The following is a 25,306-nucleotide window of genomic DNA, read 5'->3' on the forward strand; positions in this document are numbered from 1 at the left end:
CCAAATACAAGTCAGGTGCTATCACTGCCAAATACAAGTCAGGTGCTATCACTGCCAAATACAAGTCAGGTGCTATCACTGCCAAATACAAGTCAGGTGCTATCACTGCCAAATACAAGTCAGGTGCTATCACTGTCAAATACAAGTCACGTGCTATCACTGTCAAATACAAGTCAAGTGCTATCACTGTCAAATACAAGTCACGTGCTATCACTGTCAAATACAAGTCTGGTGCTGTCACTGTCAAATACAAGTCAGGTGCTATCACTGTCAAATACAAGTCACGTGCTATCACTGTCAAATACAAGTCAGGTGCTATCACTGTCAAATACAAGTCAGGTGCTATCACTGTCAAATACAAGTCAGGTGCTATCACTGTCAAATACAAGTCAGGTGCTGTCACTGTCAAATACAAGTCACGTGCTGTCACTGTCAAATACAAGTCACGTGCTATCACTGTCAAATACAAGTCACGTGCTATCACTGCCAAATACAAGTCAGGTGCTATCACTGCCAAATACAAGTCAGGTGCTATCACTGCCAAATACAAGTCAGGTGCTATCACTGCCAAATACAAGTCAGGTGCTATCACTGCCAAATACAAGTCAGGTGCTATCACTGTCAAATACAAGTCAGGTGCTATCACTGTCAAATACAAGTCAGGTGCTATCACTGTCAAATACAAGTCAGATGCTATCACTGTCAAATACAAGTCAGGTGCTGTCACAGTCAAATACAAGTCTGGTGCTATCACTGTCAAATACAAGTCAGGTGCTATCACTGTCAAATACAAGTCAGGTGCTATCACTGTCAAATACAAGTCAGGTGCTATCACTGTCAAATACAAGTCACGTGCTATCACTGTCAAATACAAGTCAGGTGCTATCACTGTCAAATACAAGTCAGGTGCTATCACTGTCAAATACAAGTCAGGTGCTATCACTGTCAAATACAAGTCAGGTGCTATCACTGTCAAATACAAGTCAGGTGCTATCACTGTCAAATACAAGTCAGGTGCTATCACTGTCAAATACAAGTCAGGTGCTATCACTGTCAAATACAAGTCACGTGCTGTCACTGTCAAATACAAGTCACGTGCTGTCACTGTCAAATACAAGTCACGCGCTGTCACTGTCAAATACAAGTCACGTGCTATCACTGTCAAATACAAGTCACGTGCTATCACTGTCAAATACAAGTCACGTGCTATCACTGCCAAATACAAGTCAGGTGCTATCACTGCCAAATACAAGTCAGGTGCTATCACTGCCAAATACAAGTCAGGTGCTATCACTGCCAAATACAAGTCAGGTGCTATCACTGCCAAATACAAGTCAGGTGCTATCACTGTCAAATACAAGTCAGGTGCTATCACTGTCAAATACAAGTCACGTGCTATCACTGTCAAATACAAGTCACGTGCTATCACTGTCAAATACAAGTCACGTGCTATCACTGTCAAATACAATTCAGGTGCTATCACTGTCAAATACAAGTCACGTGCTATCACTGTCAAATACAAGTCACGTGCTGTCACTGTCAAATACAAGTCACGTGCTATCACTGTCAAATACAAGTCAGGTGCTATCACTGCCAAATACAAGTCAGGTGCTATCACTGCCAAATACAAGTCAGGTGCTATCACTGCCAAATACAAGTCAGGTGCTATCACTGCCAAATACAAGTCAGGTGCTATCACTGCCAAATACAAGTCAGGTGCTATCACTGTCAAATACAAGTCACGTGCTATCACTGTCAAATACAAGTCAAGTGCTATCACTGTCAAATACAAGTCACGTGCTATCACTGTCAAATACAAGTCACGTGCTATCACTGTCAAATACAAGTCTGGTGCTGTCACTGTCAAATACAAGTCAGGTGCTATCACTGTCAAATACAAGTCACGTGCTATCACTGTCAAATACAAGTCAGGTGCTATCACTGTCAAATACAAGTCAGGTGCTATCACTGTCAAATACAAGTCAGGTGCTATCACTGTCAAATACAAGTCAGGTGCTATCACTGCCAAATACAAGTCAGGTGCTATCACTGCCAAATACAAGTCAGGTGCTATCACTGCCAAATACAAGTCAGGTGCTATCACTGCCAAATACAAGTCAGGTGCTATCACTGTCAAATACAAGTCAGGTGCTATCACTGTCAAATACAAGTCAGGTGCTATCACTGTCAAATACAAGTCAGGTGCTATCACTGTCAAATACAAGTCAGGTGCTATCACTGTCAAATACAAGTCAGGTGCTATCACTGTCAAATACAAGTCAGGTGCTATCACTGTCAAATACAAGTCAGGTGCTATCACTGTCAAATACAAGTCAGGTGCTATCACTGCCAAATACAAGTCAGGTGCTATCACTGTCAAATACAAGTCAGGTGCTATCACTGTCAAATACAAGTCAGGTGCTATCACTGTCAAATACAAGTCACGTGTTATCACTGTCAAATACAAGTCACGTGTTATCACTGTCAAATGTTAAAAATCTGTTGTCTATTTCTCATTCTAGGAGTACATCAATATGCTTATGCCACCCCTAATAGCCAAATGGAATATTCTAAAAGATGAAGATAAGGATCTCTTCCCATTGTTAGAATGTCTGTCGTCGGTAGCAACTGCTTTACAGTCTGGTTTTCTGCCATATTGTGAACCAGTATTTCAGCGTTGTGTTCGCCTTGTGGAGAAGACACTCACCCAGATTGTGGTGAGTATCACACATTCATTTGGTTGCAGTCACTTTCCTTAAAATTTTGAATGACTAGGAGATATCTGTTTGAATGACTAGGAGATAACTGTTTGAATGACTAGGAGATATCTGTTTGAATGACTAGGAGATATCTGTTTGAATGACTAGGAGATATCTGTTTGAATGACTAGGAGATATCTGTTTGAATGACTAGGAGATATCTGTTTGAATGACTAGGAGATATCTGTTTGAATGACTAGGAGATATCTGTTTGAATGACTAGGAGATATCAAGACTGAGAAACTTTGTAAGTAACTAGCAGGTGGTTTACACTGAACAAAGCAAGATAATTCCAACTCAGAGCAAAACACACCAGCTGGCATGTATAACATTAATTATGTTTTGTGCTCAGTCTTTTCTCCACTCACTTGAATAGGTAGTGCATCTTACCACTGAGGTACTATATAATCTGTGGTTTCCATGATTTGCACGGGGTGCATTCTTCTTAAATACTGAATGTGTTCAAACAAACTCTCTATGATATTGCTATACAGCACACCCAACAAATTATTCTCTTTTGCATGCACAGGAACAATTCTGTTTTCAGCATAGCTATTGAAATGGACTTGAAATTAAAAAAGTACTTACATGGATCTACCACTATTTACCTTGTGAATCACCTGCTGAATAAATACAAAGTTTTTCTATGTTGATACATGTACCTGTACTGAATCATCCAATGTTTAACAAGAAGCATTGTAAACTATCAGATAGAGGTTTTTATACCATGTTTTAATGTTAGGAAAGGTTACATGGTCACATGTCATGAATGTGATTTGATGAGATATATTTGAATAACCAAAAATTGCAATTTGCTTTATTTCTATCATTTGCGACGTACAAGGTCTGCTCAAGAAAAAAGTGATGTGCAACCATGCATTTGTATTCCAGTATATCAAAAATGTGTTGTCTAAATGTTTGATTGGTAGTTGAAGTATTTTAAAAATGTTCTGAAAAGTAAACACTTGAATATGAATGTATGCAATAACACAATATTTAGTAGTATTGTCAGAAATAAACCAATAATTTGTATTCATGCAGGCATCAACAACACATCCAGATCAGTTTGAACCACCCGACAAAGACTTTATGATTGTAGCATTAGATTTATTAAGCGGGTTAGCGGAAGGCTTAGAACATCATATTGAAAGTCTAGTCACAAGAAGTAGTATAATGACACTACTCTATCAGTGTATGCAGGTATGTACTGAATAAAGTCATCTTTATTGTAAAATTTTTCATTTTCATTGGCATTTAATTTTGCTATTTTTGAGCGATTTCACTGGGTTGATTCTATACTATTTAATTTAGCAAATTTTATTTGTCAATGAAAATAGCAAAATTAAAATGCTGTGAATAATTAATATATTTACAGTTATTATTTCAAACCAAAAATGAAAAAAAAAGGTATTTAAACATTCATTGCGTTTGTCTCAAACAGCTGTTATGTCAGTGTTTGTTTCCAAAATGCCAACCACAAGTTGCAAACTCGCATTTATCTTACTACTTTCTTTTTTGCAGGATAAGATGCCAGAAGTAAGACAGAGTTCATTTGCATTACTGGGGGATCTTACTAAAGCATGCTTTCAGCATGTCAGGCCTAATATTGGTAAGCGTCACCGTTAATGCAAACATAATGGTGCTGTTATGCTGCCTTTATTTATATATCCTCGTTGATATGAAATCTGAAAACGGTTACTTGAGTGGACCCATCTGTACATGTGTCCAACCCTGTATTATTACACATATGTGCACTTTTTTGATAAGATCACCGACCATGTTAATGACTGACTTATTTAACCTATAGTTTCTCATAGTGTTCTTTCTCACATTCTTGGCACACTCTTTAATCTCTTAGATTTTCTCGTAATGAAGCCTATTAGCATGTAAAGTGGTTATAGTAAATTTCTATCTTTTTTCATTGCAGGTGATTTTCTTCCAATACTTGGTCAGAATCTCAACCCTGAATTTATATCAGTTTGCAATAATGCAACATGGGCTATTGGTGAAATCTCTATACAGATGGGTAAGTTGATTTCATTTCTCTCTACAAATGATCAGAAATCTTCAGAAACAAAAAGAATGAGCTTTTATTTTACATGGTGGGAACAATGTTTAAAATACTGGAACAAAGAAGATGTGTTCAAGAGCTTTTTGTATTTAAATCATGCGCATATGGTTACATACAAATTTTGTAAATTACTTATTTAATTTATCCTTAGCCCAAACAACCACAAAATTAATCCAATATAATGTTAATAGAAAAGATGCAGTTGCGATCATGTTTATTCTTTATTAACAAGATGTATACATGGGTGAGGCATCAAATCCTGATGCACCCATTGTTTACATGTATAGCTCTGATATTAGTATACACAATCAACAATAAAACTGATGCTTCAATCAAGACTAATAACACCTGACAAAGCATTGTTAGTTTCTGTAGACTTTGTCAAATCATTTGGAATTATAATCAACATGGGAGGCGACATCTGTATTCTACGATTGGCTAGTAAAATCCCAATGATTTTGTTTGTTCAGTTTGTTCCATATTAAACTTCCTATTTAACAATTAAATTTTTGGAACAATCAATAACACCTGAGCAAAAATGACAGTGTACTGATTAACATCATTATAAAACATGTATATTCTTGCATGTTGTTATTTTCACACTAATTATTTGAAAATAAAACTGCAAACAATTTCCAGTTTCTACTGAATACAATTATAGAGTCCATTGAATATAATTTCAATTTCAAGTTAATATTCTTACTCAGGATTTATGGACTTTCCACAAATGCAATTTAACTTTGAAAGAGAGTAATGTTCTTAGATTAAGGGGGTTTTACTGTTTTTAGGTGCTGATATGAAACCGTACGTCCCACTTGTTCTCGGCCAGCTGATAGAAATCATCAACAGACCAAACACGCCGAAAACTTTACTAGAGAACACAGGTAAGCAAGAAATCAGTGAGTTGAATATACTCGTGGATGTGTAACCCCTCCTACCTTGCATGTCTTTATTTTGGGACCTTGGTGATTGCTTACCCATCAACTCAATCCTCTATTATATGCTGGCTTCCCTTCACTAAATAGACCATCCTGATATTTGTATTCTTTTACTTGAAATGCACGTCTTTGTTTGTGCATACAGATGAAGTTCAATTTGAGTTTGACTTTGAAATATAATTTGCATGTTACTATTGATGGAAAACGCTGAATCCAAATCACAATGAAAAATGTTTTGTTTTCTCTTGCACACATTCTACATGTCAGACTTTCAGGATTGCATGCAAACTTAACATAGCTTTTGAATTCATTTTCATTTTGTACATTTCTGTTTAACTGATTTATTCGTGTGTAAAGTGTAAACTAGTGTTCAATATTTAAAGTCTCATTTGATCTTGATAGTGTTTTGTTTATCGGTTGTTTTTTCTCTCTTTGTTTTTTCTCCTCCCATCTTATTTGCTCGTTGCCTTGTTACGTTGGCGTGTGGGTGTTTCGTACGTAGCAATCACAATTGGCCGCCTTGGTTACGTATGTGCTCAAGAAGTGGCCCCCCTGCTACAGCAGTTTATAAGGCAGTGGTGTGTATTATTTATTTGTTATTTTTTTAATTTATGCAGTTCATTCCTTCATTACATGCTTTTAAACAAATGTTCATTTCAGTGTATCACTTCCTTTGGTTGTTCCTTGTTTCAAACTCGAAAGAGGAAATCAAAATCTATTCAGTTTACTAAAAAAAGAAAATACTGTTTTCTTTATTGGTCCTGTCCTTCAAATATCAATTCATCAATGTTTTCTCTAAAGATGTACAATTTATTTGTTTTCTAATAATCAATGTTGCACTCTTCCTCATGAATCCCTCTTGGTGTGTGTGTGTACAAACTGTTAAATATATAAATGTATATTGCGTCTATTACACACACGTACTAAGGATGTAGCACACTCAGTGTTCACATATACCTGGGATGTAATTTTAGCTTTACAAATGTAGTGTTTAACAATGGAGATTTACTGTTTCATTTTGGAACATTTAATAGATAGTTCATATTTAGCTGCCGAACACATGTAGATTACAGTGGATTATCAAGGGTTTAGTGTTTAGATATAAAACTTCAGCTTTACACTTGCTGCCTGCCTGCTCACTCTACATTGTCTTTTAGGTGCACGTCATTACGAAATATCCGAGACAACGAAGAAAAGGATTCTGCTTTCAGGGGTATTTGTAGTATGATAACCTTGAATCCTGGTGGTGTTGTACAGGTGTGTTTTGTCGTTTGATTTATGTTTTGTTTTTTCTGAAAATTCTTTCACCAAGCGAGCTTCTCAGCAATACATAGAAGGAAAAACCAACTGAAGAAGGTTATATATTGTTGTACAAAGTGAAAATCATTAAAATAAGTACAGATACATTATTTCACTGATCAAATATTTTGAGGTTGTATAAAATGGTAGGAAATTGAGTTTTAAAGGGCACTGACACTAGTCATTGTGAAGGTTATATAATTTTGATGTACATGTAAAGTAGTACTGTACATTGTACTGTTAGACAATCCATATTGAATGTGTCACTGTGCATCAAGACAGGCACTGCTCTTTATATATACCTTCTATGTTGTCTGAAGATTGAGGTAATTATCTTTCTGTTTTGTAGGATTTCATATTTTTCTGTGATGCTGTAGCCTCTTGGGTGAATCCCAAAGAAGATCTGAAAGAAATGTTTTACAAGGTATTTATGCATGAGATTGTTGACTACTTTATACAGTTTGAATATTTGCACCGGTTAATATAGTTTGCTTACCATTAAAATTTTCTTGACTTTTACTACATTTCTTTATTATTGTTGTTGCTACTCACAACAGTTTTGTTGTCTCCACAAACGCCCATGAAAATGTCAATTTTTTGAGCTATTAACAATTGGTTCCTGTGTCATTTTCAATCAGTTACATGGTGAAAATATATCATATGCACTTAAAAGATGGTTTCTTTTTAGAAATTCTTACGAAGTACTGTTTATCTTTTATGAACCATGAAAATAGTTTGCCATTTTTGCAGGTTTTCAGACAGATTTCTCCAAATAATGTATTTCTTGCTTGTTATAACATGTAGGGTGATGACTTGTTTGTAAATCAATAAGAATGTAAAACTTTAATCTGTTGTATACCCACGAATAACCTTAATAGAATTTTAGGCATGTCTAGTATCAACCTATTATATTAAAACTTGCTTTTTTTGCCTTTACATTTTGTGAAATGCAAGGTGGTTATTGTTAACTGGGTAGTCAAAAAATAATGGATTGTCATGAAGTCGTGTATAAATAAATGCAGGAAATAACAAATATGGAGTGAAAGTTCTGAGATGTGGCATGGCTTTGCACTCTTTGTTCCAATGAATGGAGGGGGGGGGACATTCCTATCTCTAAATCACTGTTAATGTTAATAAACATTTTTGGAATTATTTCCTGTTTCAAGTTTTTAGCTCCGCTGTCGACTTTGTCGAGCGGAGCTTATCATATGAGTGATTGTCCATGTCAATGTTTTACTTATTCGACTATTTCTTGAAAACTACAAGCCTGAATGCTTTGATACTTTGTGTATATATACCTCTCTCACATTTGTTCATTTTGTAATGATATCTTCAATTCTCTAATTTTAGTGAATATTTTTGTCATTTTTGGTAAAAAGTGATATTTTCCACTTCTTGTTAAAAACCACAAGTCCAATTGCTTTGATATTACATATATAGGTACTACATGTGGATCTCTCAGATTTGTTCATTTTGTAATATCTTCAATTCTCTAATTTTAGTGAATATTTTTGTCATTTTTGGTAAAAAGTGATATTTTCCACTTCTTGTTAAAAACCACAAGTCCAATTGCTTTGATATTACATATATAGGTACTACATGTGGATCTCTCAGATTTGTTCATTTTGTAATATCTTCAATTCTCTAATTTTGGTGAATATTTTTGTCATTTTTGGTAAAAAGTGATATTTTCGACTTCTTGTTAAAAACCGCAAGTCCAATTGCTTTGATATTACATATGTAGGTACTACCGTAAAATCGGTATTAGAAGCCGCACCCATTCTTTTTGAACAATTGATACCTAAAAATTCATCATTTCTCATATGTGTAGATGCTCCAATAGAAGCCGCATCCCCTCTGTTGCATTGTACCATTTTATTAGAAGCCGTGGCTTTTAATACAGATTTTACAGTACATGTAGACCTCTCTCAGATTTGTTCATTTTGTAATGATATCTTTAATTCTCTAATTTTGGTGAATATTTTTGTCATTTTTTGTAAAAAGTGATATTTTCAACTTCTTGTTAAAAACCACAATCATTTATGGTGAAAAATGATATTTTTGAATTCTTGTTGAAAACAGCAAGTCCCATTGCATTGATACTATGCATATTGTTCATTTTCTAATGATATCTTCTGTTGTTTAATTGAAATGTGCATTGCTAACAGCGGAGCTATCTCAGCCGAGAGGCTGCTTGTTTGAAAGTCCAAAGACAAAACCGGGGGTCACGGGTACCTTAATCCAAATTTTTATTTACTTCAGAGTAAAATACAGTCAAACATGTGTTAACAACCACCTGTGCAGAGCGGCCACCTGCTCATAGCGACCACCTCAGTACAGTCCCTTCGCAATTTACACGTTAAAGACACTGGATATAGCGACCACCTGTCCAACGCGACCAGCGACCACCCTATTGTAGACCTATTCACACTTTAACCTTTGTATAACGACCACCAACATGTCCATCAGACGGTCTCAGTAAAAAGACAATAGCTACTTGCGAATCGCTAACAGGAAAGTGGCCATATGTTACGTTCAGATTACCGAGTACGCAATCTGTAGACAGGGGTGACAATCGCAACTTGGATTGTGAAGTTGCGAAAAAGTAAAAAAAAAAAAAAAACAGTTGAATATCATCTGAATGTAACGTCTGGAGACTGGAAAGATTTTAACAGCAAATTAAAACAGTTTCATTCAAAGTTGGAAATGAAAAACTAGCTTGTTTCCGATCGGTACTACCCCGGTATACTATCGATCTCCAGCCGGCCAGCGGCACTTCTGTGGACTGTCTCGCACATGAAGAGCACATTCCTCCCGTCTCGAAAACAAGAAAAATGAACCAGTTTAATTAAATGAGAGATGTTTTATTTACCCTGTCGACATGAAATACCCGAACAAAATAATAAAACATTCGCTATTTCGTTCTCATCGCGGGATTGCAAAATCCGACCTATTTTGGCCGCCATGTTGTTTGTTGTTGATCGTTATAAATTATGTTAATGAAGCTAGCGCATGGGCAAAACTGAGGGGTCATTTCGGGGTTATTCTCAACGAAAAATGATTTTGATCCTCTTTTTTTATAAACGGTAATATCGATAATTCGAGAAAAAATCATTTCGTTTGGGCAGTTTTGATGCGTCGATGCTTGCAACAAACAACTGTAAAATTGCGTGTATGATCATCGTGTTTCATTTCTGGTTCGTTTGACTTTCTGATTCAACGCCGAGAGTTGGAGCAATCGTTACGAGTTTGGTAAATTTTGTTTATTACCAATGCTTCTTCATTTTTAATGCTTGTTTGTTTGTTTTTTCAAACACGGCAACTTTGCCTGTGCATTTTGTCACAGTGTACAATCGACAATACTAACGATGGGACTGATTACCGCCTGACGGCGCCTGTGATAAGCTGGGGAATAAGACTGCATGGCGAGAGTGTGAAAGTCCGAGCTGAAACACCAATGCGGCCGATCGTTGACAATCGTTCTTATGCATTAAATACACCAATGAATCCATGGGCAGAATCACTTGGTGTCAGTGAATTTACATGATATAATTTGTAGTAAAAAAGTAAAGCTGTGTAATTATCCAGATGAAAATGAGTGACTTATTAAAAAGACCAATTCATTGTAGGTTTGTTTTGCTGATGATCTCCCTTAAAATTCCCACCCTAATTAATATTCATGATTACATGAATAAATTAGGCCACCTCCATATAAAGACCACCTGTCTATAAAGGACAGTTTGGCTCAGACCACTGACTGTCCTTTATAGACAGGTTTGACTGTATCAAGTTTTTATTAGTCAGCTGGTTCATCTTCAAGAAAATAAGTTTGAAAGGTCATTAACTAAGTCCTGTATATTACCAGATACTGCATGGATTCAAAGCACAAGTTGGTGAAGAAAACTGGAAGAGGTTCTCTGATCAATTTCCACTGCCATTGAGAGAGAGATTGGCTGCGCATTATGGTGTGTAAATACAGCATTCAAAGCTCTTGATAGCTACTTAGGTATGTATCAATAATAGTAATCTTATTCATGTGTGAGTTTCACCTTTACAGGCTATCATTCACTGCCACATGGATACAAAAAATTACTGCAAAATGCATTTTAAAAAATGTTGATCACATAATATATAAAGTGTGTTCTATTGTTTGATTTTATATCAATTTTATTTGTCCTGGTTCCATATCCAGCTGCATCTAGCACATGCTTTGGCCAATACAGTGCAAACTTCTCACAATACAAACAGAGTCATTGATAATAAATTGTTATTATTAGGTTTGCTGTTTTCAACTTGGCCTTCATGTGTCTTTGATACTTTCTGGGTTGGTGGTTTTCCCTTAGATTTGTTTGTCATGATAACTTCAGTTATTTTATGGCAAAAAACTAAAACTTTTTTTTTGACAACTTCTTGATTGGCCTGATTGCTTTGATTATTTTTAATTCTCTAACTTTAGTGAGTATTTTGCTAAAAAAATAGTATTTTTGGCCACAAGCTGTTCAATGCATCTGATTTTAATCAAATTTAGGGACGACGTCAAAAGATCAATGTCGGGTAAAGAAACTTATTTGCTTTACTTTGGGGGTGGGGAGGTTTGACCTCAAAAAGTTTCCATTCTACAAAAACGATTTTATTTTTTAATGAAGTCAAAAGAATCTTGGAGTACTTGTAGTTTGTTTTTTCTATCCAATCATGGACAAAAATAACAGAAAATCAAAAACGAGAATTGTTCGGTCAGAGTGTAAATATGTGCACCAAATGAGAACACAATTTCAGAGCATGGACCTAGAGCATGCGTAGAAGACAGAAAAGTAGTTTGCGTGTGCGTATATTCCCCCTTTTTTACACCCACCCGACAACCAACTGCTCTACGATACTACTGTGCGATTATCAATTTCTATATAATGGTGAATGTAGTCTGACGCCATGATCAATATTTATCAATTAAGTTTCAGTGGGGGTGAGGGGGTTTGGGAAAAAACTAAAAAGAAATTAAGTTTTTTATCCTACATTGACATTTTGATGTTGTCCCTCATTCTATATGAAAGTGCTACAGCACTGCTTGTGTTCAGTTTGATATGTGTCCCATTATATATTCTGACTGCAGTGCTTTAACATTGTATTAATGATAAGAAAAGCAAATATTCACATTTTGAAGGTCATTTTCAAACAAATGATTTTTACATCAAGCTGTCTGAGGGCGCTATATACTTCCCATGTTGCACTGTGACTTGTGCTGAACTTCAAAATGTTGATTATTTTCAGTTGATTTGATCACAAGATAGGAATCCTCAAGAATGGTTTATTTCTCTGCATGCAGTTAAATAAGGACTATATGCATGTAAATGTGTTTACCAAATCTTATATGTTGTCAACGTGAGTGACTGGTGGTAATGATACAAAGCGTCATCGAATGCCGTGATTTGTGGGTACAACCGATAAACTCTGTAGAGAAGATGTAATTTTAGGTGCTAAGTCGTATAGAAATAGGTTTTTGTCAATCTTTACTATGTATCACTATTAAGGTAAAGAAGAGCAGGCAGGGTTAACAAAATGGGACATATGAGCAAAACGGGATAACCACAAAAAAAAACGGGAAATACTTTTAAGCAGGGTAGTGTAGCGATATATGTGAAGGTTGTTTTACCACCTTTACAATTACAGTTGATAAAATTAAAATAACAAAAAGTACACTGATTATGAATAATTTAAAGCATTGTTTTTTTTATATAAAAAAAAGAAAAAACACATTTTGTTTGTTTTTTTGTTTTCATTTACAAAGCAAGACATTTATGGTGCCATTTTTTGGTCTTTGACCAGTCTTAATGTTTTTGTTATTTTCCAGTCTACTTAAAAAGCTATGCTGATTATAATGAGATGATAGTTATACACTATATGCTTTAACGGGTCATTTTCTATCAATACCCATTCACATTAATTTTTCATTAAAAAAAAACTTACAAATGAGCATGGGTGCATTTTTTTACTTTGTGCGACACAATCATGACAAAAGAATCTTCTAGTATTTTCTATTCTGTACATACATTTATTAAAAAAAAAGAACTAGACAGCGATGTGTGCATGTGTCACTGCATGGAGAACTCACAACGCACACATATGTAGTTGAAAATTTATATATATTTTTCTCTTGCATGGGACTCAAATCTTTTTTATTCCCGGATTATAATTTTGTTTCCTCTAATCAAATTAGTTTCATCTCCTAACATTCCATTCTTAATATTTCTACTTTACATCATGGTATACCATAAAAAGTGATTTCATCGTAATGAGCATTTATTTTTTGTTATTCCTAATAACTGCAACATAATCAGCGGCACTGGAGTTGAGGTGTATTTCTGTTTGTTAGTTAAGGAGTGTCTGACTGGTCTGTATATTATATGTAGGGCCATTCCTTGTGTTGAAGCATGTGACAGAGTGGCCACCTACCACAAGCGATACATGCAAGTCAGACACTTTACAGTATCAATATTAGTATTTACCATTACACACAGTGCAACAAATTCAACAATATGGGAACGCTCATATGCAATTAGGGTTGGGGGACAGGGAAGGGGGAGAGGGCCGGGCTGGGTGGGGGGAGGGAGGACGACAGACGTGATGCCTACAAAGGAGGGGTACCATCTTTTTTGGGAGTTAGGTGGAGTTTAAGCTTTTGAACCATAAATATATGAGGTAGTGTAGTGATAAGAAATATTGGTTAGTTAGCTTTAGTTGTATCTATACATGTATTGATAAGCTTATTTCTTTTGTTCTCTTTAGCATTTATTTCTTTCAACAGTAGTACATTCTGGTTAAGTTACTTAAGTCTTGTTTATTTCACAGTTAATTACTATTAAGCATAATTATATATTTATGATGCATGTATTAAGGGTTCAATGTTAGGCATACGTTGTGTGGATATAAGCTCTAAGAACTTAATTGGTTTTGGGGGGTTATAGCTGTCGTGGTTCGGCTCATCCTCGCGTCTTGTCTCTTGGTATGATACATGCTCGCCCCATGGATCTTGCGTCCTCGTCCACAAGGTCAATCTACGTATCCACTCGTGACCTGTGTTTCTCTGTTCGTTGATACCAACGGTTTAAAAATATGAATGTTTCGGAGTATATTGCGAGTTTGTTTCTTTGTTAGAGTTGTATGTTTCCCAAACACAATATTATGTGCAAGTAGGATGACTTGAAAAATGGTGGATTCATGTAATTTGATATCAGCTGATCATTTATAAAGTTTCAAATTTGTTAAAGCAAATGACTAAAATGTTGGAAGTGACTGTAAGCCACCGTGTTGTCAAACATAGAACTCTAATCACAGTCCTGTATTCAAAAGAATAGATTAAACTGATTTGTGTCCAGTTACTATGTGATATTGCAGTGTAGTTTGCGATACGTGTGCAAATTATTACATTCAATACAGGACTGTTGTATGTTATAGAAATTTGACATTGTATTGTATTAACTACTTTTGTACTGGATCCTTACTGACAGTCTTCACTGCAAATGTCAATCATTAACAGTCATCAAATCACTTGATTGACTGACTGACTGAAAGAAGGTTTTGTATTGTGTGTTCCAGCACATTATTTCTCTTGTCCAGATTAAAAGCCAGACTGTGTATCCTCTCCACAACAACCCTAGTATTAACCTTTTCACCACCAGTTCCCTCTTTTCATCACAAATTCACAAAGTCCTGTTTATAGTCTGCCCTTCTTGAGTGAAAAGTTACACAAATTTTGTCAGGTAGGCTCCAAAATTAAAGTTCATTTCCTGAAATATTGAAAAAATATGAGAGAAAAAAGCAGAAAAATTTGGGCGACAATTTCTGGTGGTGAAAAAGGTTAAAAGCTGTTGTTCTTCAGCTCTTATTTTTTCCTCAATTGCGAAAAAGGCTTCTCAAAAACACTCTCCAGGAAGTTTTTTTGTTGACAAGAAGGTTTGATTGACCTTTAAATATTTAGAAATCAATTATCTTTCTTGAGGGAATAATACTGAGATAGTGCTGTATCAGCTGAATATACTGATATATATCTTTATATATATATTTGAAAACAATCGGCAGGAAATGCTGCCAAGCAGCATTCAGCAGTATTGAATATGCAAATTTTTGCAACTTTGTAGCTTTTGTAAATCAATCTTGATTGGTTGATAATTCTCCTCCCATAATGCATTTCAGTAGCACATTCTGTCTCTGCCGGCAGAGATTTGGCCTTGTTTCATTCAAATTTTGCACACAGTTTGTTCCGTCTTTTGCATGCAGCTATATTGCTTAATTATATTTTTCTGTACTCTACTGCCATTAAGTAATTTTTCTATCGTAAGTTTGTGTAAAGACACTTTTGATATTTGTAATTTACTATAAATTTATGAGAGTATAAAAGTGGCAATAACCGTAAGCATGAGTAGACAGTTTTCAGTGTGTAGTATATATATTTTCTTAGTATAACAAATGTCGGTATGTTAAATTTTGATAAAGTCTGATTACATGTAATTGCATGTGAATGTTTACAGTCCTCTTGTCAGACCACAATGTGTATATGTAGCTAGTTGTATTTATATATTGTTAATAAATAATTTATATCGCATTTAATTAACATAGTTTTAGTATTAAAAGAAAATTAAAAAAAAACTAACAAATTTTTGTACTGTATATAGTATGTATATGTTCTAGACTAAGATGCTTGCATAAATCACATGAATAATTAACACTAATTTAAATAGTGAGTCAGTGCAATGTAAAACTTATTTTGCTGCTTTTCAGTGTCTTTATAAAATAGACTTGCGGCTTATCATCAATTGTTTTATTTGACTGCTTATAAGATGGAACATATTCTAATATTCCCTTGCTGCCATTTAATAATTGGTGACGGAGCTGAAGAAATTATCCATTTACTGTAATTTACCAAAGTTTAAAATGCATTGTGGGAAGGTGAACATAAATTTGTCCCAATTTTCTCCCCCGTTGGCTTTTATTCTCTTGTGCAAGCATGTCTTGTCTGTGTGTGACTGCATGTTACAGTGGTCCCATCATGTGTATGTCTGACTGTGCATGTTACAGTGGTCCCATCATGTGTATGTCTGACTGTGCATGTTACAGTGGTCCCATCATGTGTATGTCTGACTGTGCATGTTACAGTGGTCCCATCATGTGTATGTCTGACTGTGCATGTTACAGTGGTCCCATCATGTGTATGTCTGACTGTGCATGTTACAGTGGTCCCATCATGTGTATGTCTGACTGTGCATGTTACAGTGGTCCCATCATGTGTATGTCTGACTGTGCATGTTACAGTGGTCCCATCATGTGTATGTCTGACTGTGCATGTTACAGTGGTCCCATCATGTGTATGTCTGACTGTGCATGTTACAGTGGTCCCATCATGTGTATGTCTGACTGTGCATGTTACAGCGGTTCCAGCTTGTACAACACAGCTAGACAATGTGCAACTCATCCCATTGTTTGTCTCTAGTTGCCAAGGCAACTGAATGTTTAATTCAGCTGGTCTGTTAAATACTTTTGTACGTTCACTTTGTTTTTTTTCTTCGTCTCCCTACTATTTTTTTTGTACAAATGTGATATTATTTTTGTTAATTTAATGTGGTGTTGTATGTACAGTGAAAAACCAAACGAAAAGACCTGGGGCCACCAAATCTCATTTTAGGCTTTGTTGTAGATGGTTACAAATTGAGATGTTTTTTGTCAATGTTATAAGAAAGCTGTAAGTTTGAATTAGATTAATATAAATCTGTAATGCCTTTTCACCTTTGTGTTCTGTAATGGCCGCCACTGGTTGCTGATCACATCTATGCTTGGAAACACAGGGGTGAATGGGAGTGTTAAGTCATCTGTAACATCTAGCTTAAAATAAAACGATAGCAAATTATGTCTGCATTCTGTGTTGTCTTATTTATATGTATATCCCTTCTGCTCAATGCAATGCACACTGTATATTGAAAATAGCCTATCCGATTTAACATTAATTTCTCCATTGAGACTGAAATCAGTCATACTAATTAACCCTTGGTCAGTATGACAGTGCATCTTACCTAAATGAAAAGAATACCGTACAGACCAATTGATGACTGATCATAGCATCCTCTGTCAAAAAATAAACTGGTCTTGGAGGGTTTAACCACAATAAGAAAGACTTATTTTTAGAAGAATGGTCTTATTATATATAATCTGTTGCTATGGCAATTATTGCATATATTCGCTACTTGCTCATTTTCAAAACTTTCCATGCTGCAGTCGGTATTGGGCTTAATATTGAGTCAAACGCATCTCATTGGCAATTGTATAAGTACTAAGAAGTGAAACATTCCACGCCAGGTTCCCATTTACTTTGGGGTAGAGGCAGTTGGAGTACTTTGCCCAACTCCATAGTATAGTCTGGACAACGCTAGTTTGTACCATGGCTTGTTGCTGTATTTGGTCAAAGGGAGGGTGGTCCTTGTGGTGTTGTATACGTAATCTGATTCTTTGGTGCTTTTAAATCTTCTGATAGACACCCTGTGAAAACCCTTGTTTGAGCCACACCTAGATCTATACTGTTCACAACTTTAGGTTACCGGGTACGTGCAAATCCTGAAACTTGCTAGTCCTACTTAGGAGCAAAAAAAAGCTCCCTCAAACATCTCAATTACTGGGATAGATTGACTGCTTTGGATATTCCATCAATTGAAAGAATAGGGATACAAAATTATATACATATTTGAGATACTTGAATATAGTAAAGGTCAGTACTGTATTTTCATTTGGAATTTATATTTGCATAAAGGATAAAAAATACTTTTTTTTTTTTGTCCTGTTTTACATTCAATTATTTGAAGTTCAGTGAAAATAATTGCCTCACAAAACAGCCAAAATTAATTCCAGCTAAAATAAATTGCTCTCCTGGTTCCAAACATGCATGCATGTACCAGTATTATATAAATCTCCTGGTTCCAGATATGCATTCACAACTATCATATGAATCTCCTGGTTCCAGACATGCATGTACCAGTATCATATAAATCTCCTGGTTCCAGACATGGGTGTACCAGTATTGTATAAATCTCCTGGTTCCAGACATAGGTGTACCAGTATTGTATAAATCTCCTGGTTCCAGACATGGGTGTACCAGTATCATATAAATCTCCTGGTTCCAGACATGCGTGTACCAGTATTATATAGATCTCCTGGTTCCAGATATGCATGTACCAGTATTATATAAATCTCGTGGTTCCAGGCGTGCATGTACCAGTATTATATAAATCTCCTGGTTCCAGGCATGTATGTACCGGTATTATATAAATCTCCTAGTTCCAGACATGCTTTCACAAGTATTATACAAGTCTTCTGGTTCCAGGCATGCATGTACCAGTTTTATATAAATCTCCTGGTTCCAAACATGCATGTACCAGTATTATATAAATCTCCTGGTTCCAGGCATACATGTACCAGTATTATATTATCTCCTAGTCCCGGACATGTATGTACCAGTATGATATAAATCTCCTGGTTCCAGACATGCATTCACAAATATCATATAAATCTCCTGGTTCCAGACATGCATTCAGAAATATCGTATAAATCTCCTGGTTCCAGACATGCATGTACCAGTATTATATAAATCTCCTGGTTCCAGGCATACATGTACCAGTATTATATTATCTCCTAGTCCCGGACATGTATGTACCAGTATGATATAAATCTCCTGGTTCCAGACATGCATTCACAAATATCATATAAATCTCCTGGTTCCAGACATGCATTCAGAAATATCGTATAAATCTCCTGGTTCCAGACATGCATGTACCAGTATTATATAAATCTCCTGGTTCCAGACATGCATGTACGGTATTATATAAATCTCCTGATTCAGACATGCATTCAAAAGTATTGTATAAATCTTCTGGTTCCAGACATACATGTACCAGTATTATTTATATCTCCTGGTTCCAGACACGCATTCAAAAGTATCATATAAATCTCCTGGTTGCAGACATGCATGTACCAGTATTATAACAATCTCCTGGTTCCAGACGCGCATTCATAAGTATCATACGAATCTCCTGGTTCCAGAAATGCATGTACCAGTATCATATAAATCTCCTGGTTTCAGACATGCATGTACCGGTATTATATAAATCTTCTGGTTCCAGACATACATGTACCAGTATTATTTATATCTCCTGGTTCCAGACATGCATTCAAAAGTATCATATAAATCTCCTGATTCCAGACATGCATGTACCAGTATTATATATATCCTGGTTCCAGACATGAATTCAAAAGTATCATATAAATCTCCTGATTCCAGACATGCATATACCAGTATTATATATATCTCCTGGTTCCAGACATGCATTTCAATATATCATATAAATCTCCTTATTCAAGGCATGCATGTACCAGTATTATATATATCTCCTGGTTCCAGACATACATGTACCACTTTTATATAAATCTCCTGGTTCCAAACATGCATGTACCAGTATTATATAAATCTTCTGGTTCCAGGCATGCATGTACCAGTATTATATAAATCTCCTGGTTCCAGACATGCATTCACATGTATCATATAAATCTCCTGGTTCCAGGCATGCATGTACCAGTATTATATAAATCTCCTGGTTCCAGACATGCATGTACCAGTATTATATAAATCTCCTGGTTCCAGACATGCATTCGCAAATATCATATAAATCTCCTGGTTCCAGAAATGCGTGTACCAGTATCATATAAATCTCCTGGTTCCAGACATGCATGTACCAGTATTACATAAATCTCATGGTTCCATACATGCATGTACCAGTATTATTTATATCTCCTGGTTCCAGACATGCATTCAAAAGTATCATATAAATCTCCTGATTCCAGACATGCATGTACCAGTATTATATATATCTCCTGGTTCCAGACATGCATGTACCAGTATTGAATAAATTCGCCAGTCATTAGCCAGTATTATATAAATCTCCTTAATAATGGCAAACTGTCAGTACTCCTGTGGTGCCCTCTCGTGGCTGTGTAGGATGTCCCGTTACCAAAGTGACATCCTTACAAAGGCATCTCACCATCTACGTAAGGTAAGTCTGTTGAAGATGTATTTGTAGATTACATCATTTGCCTGAAAGTACCCCAGGGTCCGACTTGTGGAAATACCTGGAACCCATGTCTGTGAAAGGTGTTTTCAAAATGACCCTAAACACATTTTAAAAGGTCAAAATTTCGTACCCTTTTCACTGTTAGAAAGCTAAAAGATCACGCACCTTGAACCCGCGCCTGATCTCGTGAAAGTTGAGCTTTCTAATCCTTCAGTGTAGGCACGGGTTGGTCATATGCCGTGATCGAGGGTCGTTTACCAGGGGGTCGGACGTTTTCCTAGTTTTTGCGATCATTAAATTACTTAAAGCAATAAAAAAAAACGATAATCTCATTTCAAAAAATAACCATCCTTATCACGTTGGCAGTACCGGAAAAGACACCCTTTTTGTCTATTTTGACTGAAATTGTAACCCTAAACGCGTAACGCGCGTTACTATAACGTTCTTTTCTTTAAAAAAAACACATGCGTACCAGATCATTCTTTAAGTCGGACCCCCGAGGAAAGTACTTTAAAGGTAATATTTAGTGCAGCTACAATGTATTAAAACTTTTTTGCTGGCAGCTAATTTGTTTTCAAAAAATTATATTTTTTCAGAGTAATAGTTTCGGCTGATCTGCACTGGCTCGGAAGATGAATTCTGATTGGCTAAAAAAACAAAAAAAACTTGTGGCGTTGAATGCACGTTCATTGTCAGTATTGTTATGCAAATTCAAACTAGCTAATCATTTACAACCTTCCCAGCCAGTGCAGATTAGCCCAATAGTTTTGGTTATTAAAGGTCGTTTACACTTACCTATGCGTACTATACCGGAGATTCAAAATGGCGGACAGATGACGATAGGAATTGTTGATACATATATTGCACAGTAAAACTGGCCAATACGAAAGACAAATGAAAATGAATTCAAAATATTTTCTTTTCATTTATTTCTTTAATTAGTGTATATAGCCGTATATCGCAACGGTGAACAACACGAAATATAAGTATGTCTGTGTCACGGCATCACGTGGTTTCTGAATAAAAAACATGTTGGTAATGAGCGCCCTCACAATATAGAGATGGTTTTCTTTTTACAGCTTTAGATTTTAATAGTGATATCATTTTAGAGAATAATCAGCTTCTTGGTCAGTGGTACATCGTTCCTGTGGAGATAAAAATGGAATTAGACCAAATTTGTAAGAAACCCTGATTTATTTTAGAAGTTAGTGTTGCGTCTTTATATTTTCTCCATAGAGACACTTTTACTTTTACTATTTTAATTTGCTGTAGCCTGATATCTCTTTTTTATCTACACATTCACAGACAAACTTAAGGTAACACAAATCAACAATCAAGATAATATAATTACTAGTGCTACATCTATTAAAAAATCTGTTTAAAGTATTCAAAACACTTTCCTGATATGATACCCGTTTATAGCCCCAATTAGATTGAGGCAGCAAGAAAACCACTATTATTAAGTTTACGACGGTTCCCATGGCACAATTCGAATATTCTCAGGTAAACTAATGGCGGGGTTCCGCTCTTAAACACCTACATTTTCACACGGGATACTTGCAAAAATCCATTGATTTATAAGAAATTATATGCAGCGTAAACTCAAAACATGTATTTCCTTAATTATACAATTATATGTAGAAGAACAAGATAAGTTGTCACCTTGTTTAAAGAGATTCGAGTCGAATTAAAGCGTGTATGCCAACTTCGTCATACTTTTATGAGTTCATTCTATCAACCGAAAATCGCATGATTTGACGAGATGCAATAGCCTGAATTGTCATGACAAATGGTAACAGTTGGTGTTTTTACATGCTTTCCATGGTCATATTATTAATTCATATCTCAGAATTGTGCACGATGATATCATAGGATGAAAAAGTGATATACATGTATTATTATTATTTATATGACTCCCAATAATGTAAAAAACATTTTTAAAAAACTGACATATAATTGCAGGGTCATAATAGTTTGCTGTTATATACATACGCAGCATTCGTGTAACGAGTAACTGAACACATCGTGGCAACTCAAGCTGAAACTTTCTCTGAACTCACCGCCTTTGGAAATAAGTACCTATTGTGTTGATGGGGTACTGAGTGATAATAAAACTAACGTTCGTGGCCGGGAAATGCCGAATGTCAGTTGCCACATGATTTTCACATGTTGTCACATAGATTGGGAATCTAAACGCTGTCCCGGACTGTCCATACAAGTCACAAGTTTGAGCTTCATTCGAAACAATCTGATTAAAATAATATCTTAATTGTGTTTTTATTGTTTATTTATTTTTAAATATGTGTTTATTTTTATTATAAATGCTCTTGTTAAAGTATCACAAAACAGATATGCGTAATAATAATAAAACAATTGCAAAATTATAAAAATATTCAAGTAAAAATAAAATAAATTTGTAACATTGAATTTATGCAGTACAAAACATCAGATTTTAATCAGATAACATTCGAAAGGGAGTGAAAATAGTAATATCACAATTAGCATAAAATAAGCAAATAAATTCTTATCGGTCTGCATGACGTACCAGGACTCCCCCCCCCAATTCTCGACAAATGTCAGTTCAAACATTTTAAAATACATTTTACAGATTACCTAAAAGGCGCCCTCAAAGTCACAAAGTTGAGAGTTCACTCACGTTTCGAGGAGAGCTATTTATTTTCAATAGAGAAATTAAAGTAAAAGTAGTTTTCTGATAAATGTACTTGTAAAGAGCGTGCTTGTTTTTATTTTATTTCAACCCCAAAATTAAGAAATATGTATTTTCTATTTATTTCAATATATTTAATGTGTCGAGAATTTATTTTGAACTATCGTTACCCGGGCCAATATATCCGAATTGCATCTGCATTGTTAATTGCAGGTACAACAAAATAATTCTCGTTGTACTAGTAATTCATTGTACCGGTCGCTAAACACTGATATAAACGCGCGGAACACTCGGACGCAGCCCAGAGGATCTAAGCTTGACTACACCTCGCAACTTCGGGGAGATACAGGGCTTTCAATAAAAAATATAAGATAAATAAACCCATGAAGAAAAAATCATAGGGAGCTCTCGTCACGAGTTCGGGTGCACCCGACTGATGAAGATGATCATGTTCTCACCCCTACTATGAAATGGAACGACCCATATGCTGGTACTTCTGCGTATATGCATTACAGTTGGAGACGTTGATCGTCTTCCTACTGTTAGTGTCGGAAAGTTTTTTATGACTGTGATCTTCATCTAATATTCGCCAAGAGAGTTTAGAACTGTCGTACATGAATTATACAGGAGACGGAATCAATACGACCAGCAGGATTTACTAACCGCAAAGTCAGCCCCAGTGTGCTTTCGCTATTCCCATCTATCATCATGAGCCAAGTTGGTCATCGTAGTTGAGCGAGCTTGCCTCGTATGTATCGGTAAAGTTAGGTGTATTTAACCTCGTGGTACCGTTTTTGAGGGAGAATGCTTTGAAGGATGAATACAACCATACACTTTGTTATAATTCTGTGTTGTGACCTCTGAAACAAGGCGGTGGAAAATATATCGTGCAGACGACATTGTTACAGTATGGATATCGTTTACTGGTATTTGGCATATGTGACCATATTTTCAGCAGTACTCACCCCTGCTGTGGGACAATTTTTACAGCATGGTTTAACATTAAACAGAGGTGGGTAAAATTACGCTTGTTTTAGGAATTGTTTTCTGAACATAAGCTGTTTGCCTACAGGTGTTTTCACGCAAAGTTCGGTATGTCAAAGCTGCTCTGCCGTGTACGTGTGCGGGTATGTTTATTTTTAACTTTTTATTTTCTGTGCTAGCATTATATTCAATACTGTTTACAGTGAATTTCATATAGGTATGATTATTTTTTTCTTTATATACTGTGGGTATCGGCTGGTATCTACCAGTGTAAGAAATAGACAAGGGATGAAGGCTCCAGCCAGCTCACATTTTTTAAACCCGAAAAAAAAGAATGAACAATAAAATCTAAAAAAAATACCAGGTTGAAGAATATTAGTTGCTCTTTCAAATTTCGCCAACTGGGAGAAAATATTGTGGGATTCTATGTTTATCACTTATACATTGAAAAAAAATGAACATGTTTTGAAATAAAAAATAATAAAATACAAATTGTCATTTCGGTAGCTTAGTATGCATATTTGTTTTGATGCAATGCTGTTCTTATATTTCACTTACTTACATATGTTAGTAATATTTGATAGGATTTGTTCATAACTTCTACTGATATTTTTAGCGACTATAACATGTGACAGCGTATTGTTCTGTCAAAGAATTATGTGTTATAAAATAAAATAGAACAGAATTTATCCACCCCTTGACTGTTATTATTATCTATCATCATTTTGCCATCAGAAAAAAAAATTAAAATAAATGTGAGTAATATTCTGTCGAATTATTGATGTGTTTAAAATGCTTTTTTAGGATGGACATGGACATGGAAAATACAGTAAATGTACCGGTAAATGTATTTTGTGTGTGAAAAGATCCATCAAATAAATGATATGAAACGTAGGCCTTGAACTTTGAGTTGAGAGGGTATTTATTTTCAAGGCAAAATTTTATATAATAGCCTCAGTGTATAGAAATAATAAGGAAAGTCTTCTTCTTACTAATGGTACAAATGCAAACTCCTTGGGCAGCAAGGCAATTGCCTTCGTGAGTTCGAGCTGTGACAACATGAGAAGTTTGGTACCCAAATGTTTCCATCGAATTGATGATTTTGTGATATTTTGCATGGATTTAAATCCTATTTTTGATGGCTCTTTTGATCTGAAAATTGTTTTTTTCTTCAGAATTTAAAAATTGGGTATTCAAGAAATTTCATTCTAAATGCTCTTCTTTTATACAACATGTAATGAGTCACAAGAATCTAATCTATATGACTAGCTCTTGAGAGAAGGCATAACAGCATTTGTATGTGTATAATTCAAAGCAGACATTGATTCATAATGGTGATACAATAGAATAGTGTTTGATTTAATTAACACTGGGCAGACATAAATAACTGCCACAGGCAAAGAGCTGCAACTTTAACAACAAAATGCTCATTTTGAACATAGTCGTACAGATTGCCAAGGGCGTCTCTCATTGATTGATTACTGTAA

General features: G+C 35.4%; 2 protein-coding genes across 4 annotated transcripts in view; both read left to right on the forward strand.

The window, feature by feature from the left end:
* Positions 1-13,130, forward strand: part of LOC100371456 (transportin-1-like) — a 57,368-nt gene extending 44,238 nt beyond the window's left edge. Inside the window, exons 14-23 of the mRNA XM_085503060.1 lie at positions 2,523-2,717; positions 3,801-3,959; positions 4,281-4,368; positions 4,687-4,785; positions 5,619-5,714; positions 6,271-6,346; positions 6,926-7,025; positions 7,417-7,491; positions 10,933-11,073; positions 12,333-13,130. Coding sequence (XP_085359186.1) covers positions 2,523-2,717; positions 3,801-3,959; positions 4,281-4,368; positions 4,687-4,785; positions 5,619-5,714; positions 6,271-6,346; positions 6,926-7,025; positions 7,417-7,491; positions 10,933-11,040 — 996 coding nt within the window. The 3' untranslated portion in view covers positions 11,041-11,073; positions 12,333-13,130. The remainder of the gene's footprint in view (positions 1-2,522; positions 2,718-3,800; positions 3,960-4,280; positions 4,369-4,686; positions 4,786-5,618; positions 5,715-6,270; positions 6,347-6,925; positions 7,026-7,416; positions 7,492-10,932; positions 11,074-12,332) is intronic.
* The window catches only part of LOC102804811 (pikachurin-like), a 61,068-nt gene continuing 48,146 nt past the window's right edge, over positions 12,385-25,306 (forward strand). For 2 of the 3 annotated variants that reach the window (XM_085503061.1, XM_085503062.1), the window contains exon 1: positions 23,335-23,847. In XM_085503061.1, the coding sequence (XP_085359187.1) occupies positions 23,745-23,847 (103 nt within the window). In that variant the 5' untranslated portion in view covers positions 23,335-23,744. Of the gene's footprint in view, positions 12,409-23,334; positions 23,848-25,306 lie in introns of those variants that run through there. The other variant, XM_085503064.1, reaches the window with a different exon arrangement.

This window comes from Saccoglossus kowalevskii, chromosome 9, assembly GCF_978046115.1.
Source record: "Saccoglossus kowalevskii chromosome 9, keSacKowa6.1, whole genome shotgun sequence".
Taxonomy (NCBI): Eukaryota; Metazoa; Hemichordata; class Enteropneusta; family Harrimaniidae; genus Saccoglossus; species Saccoglossus kowalevskii.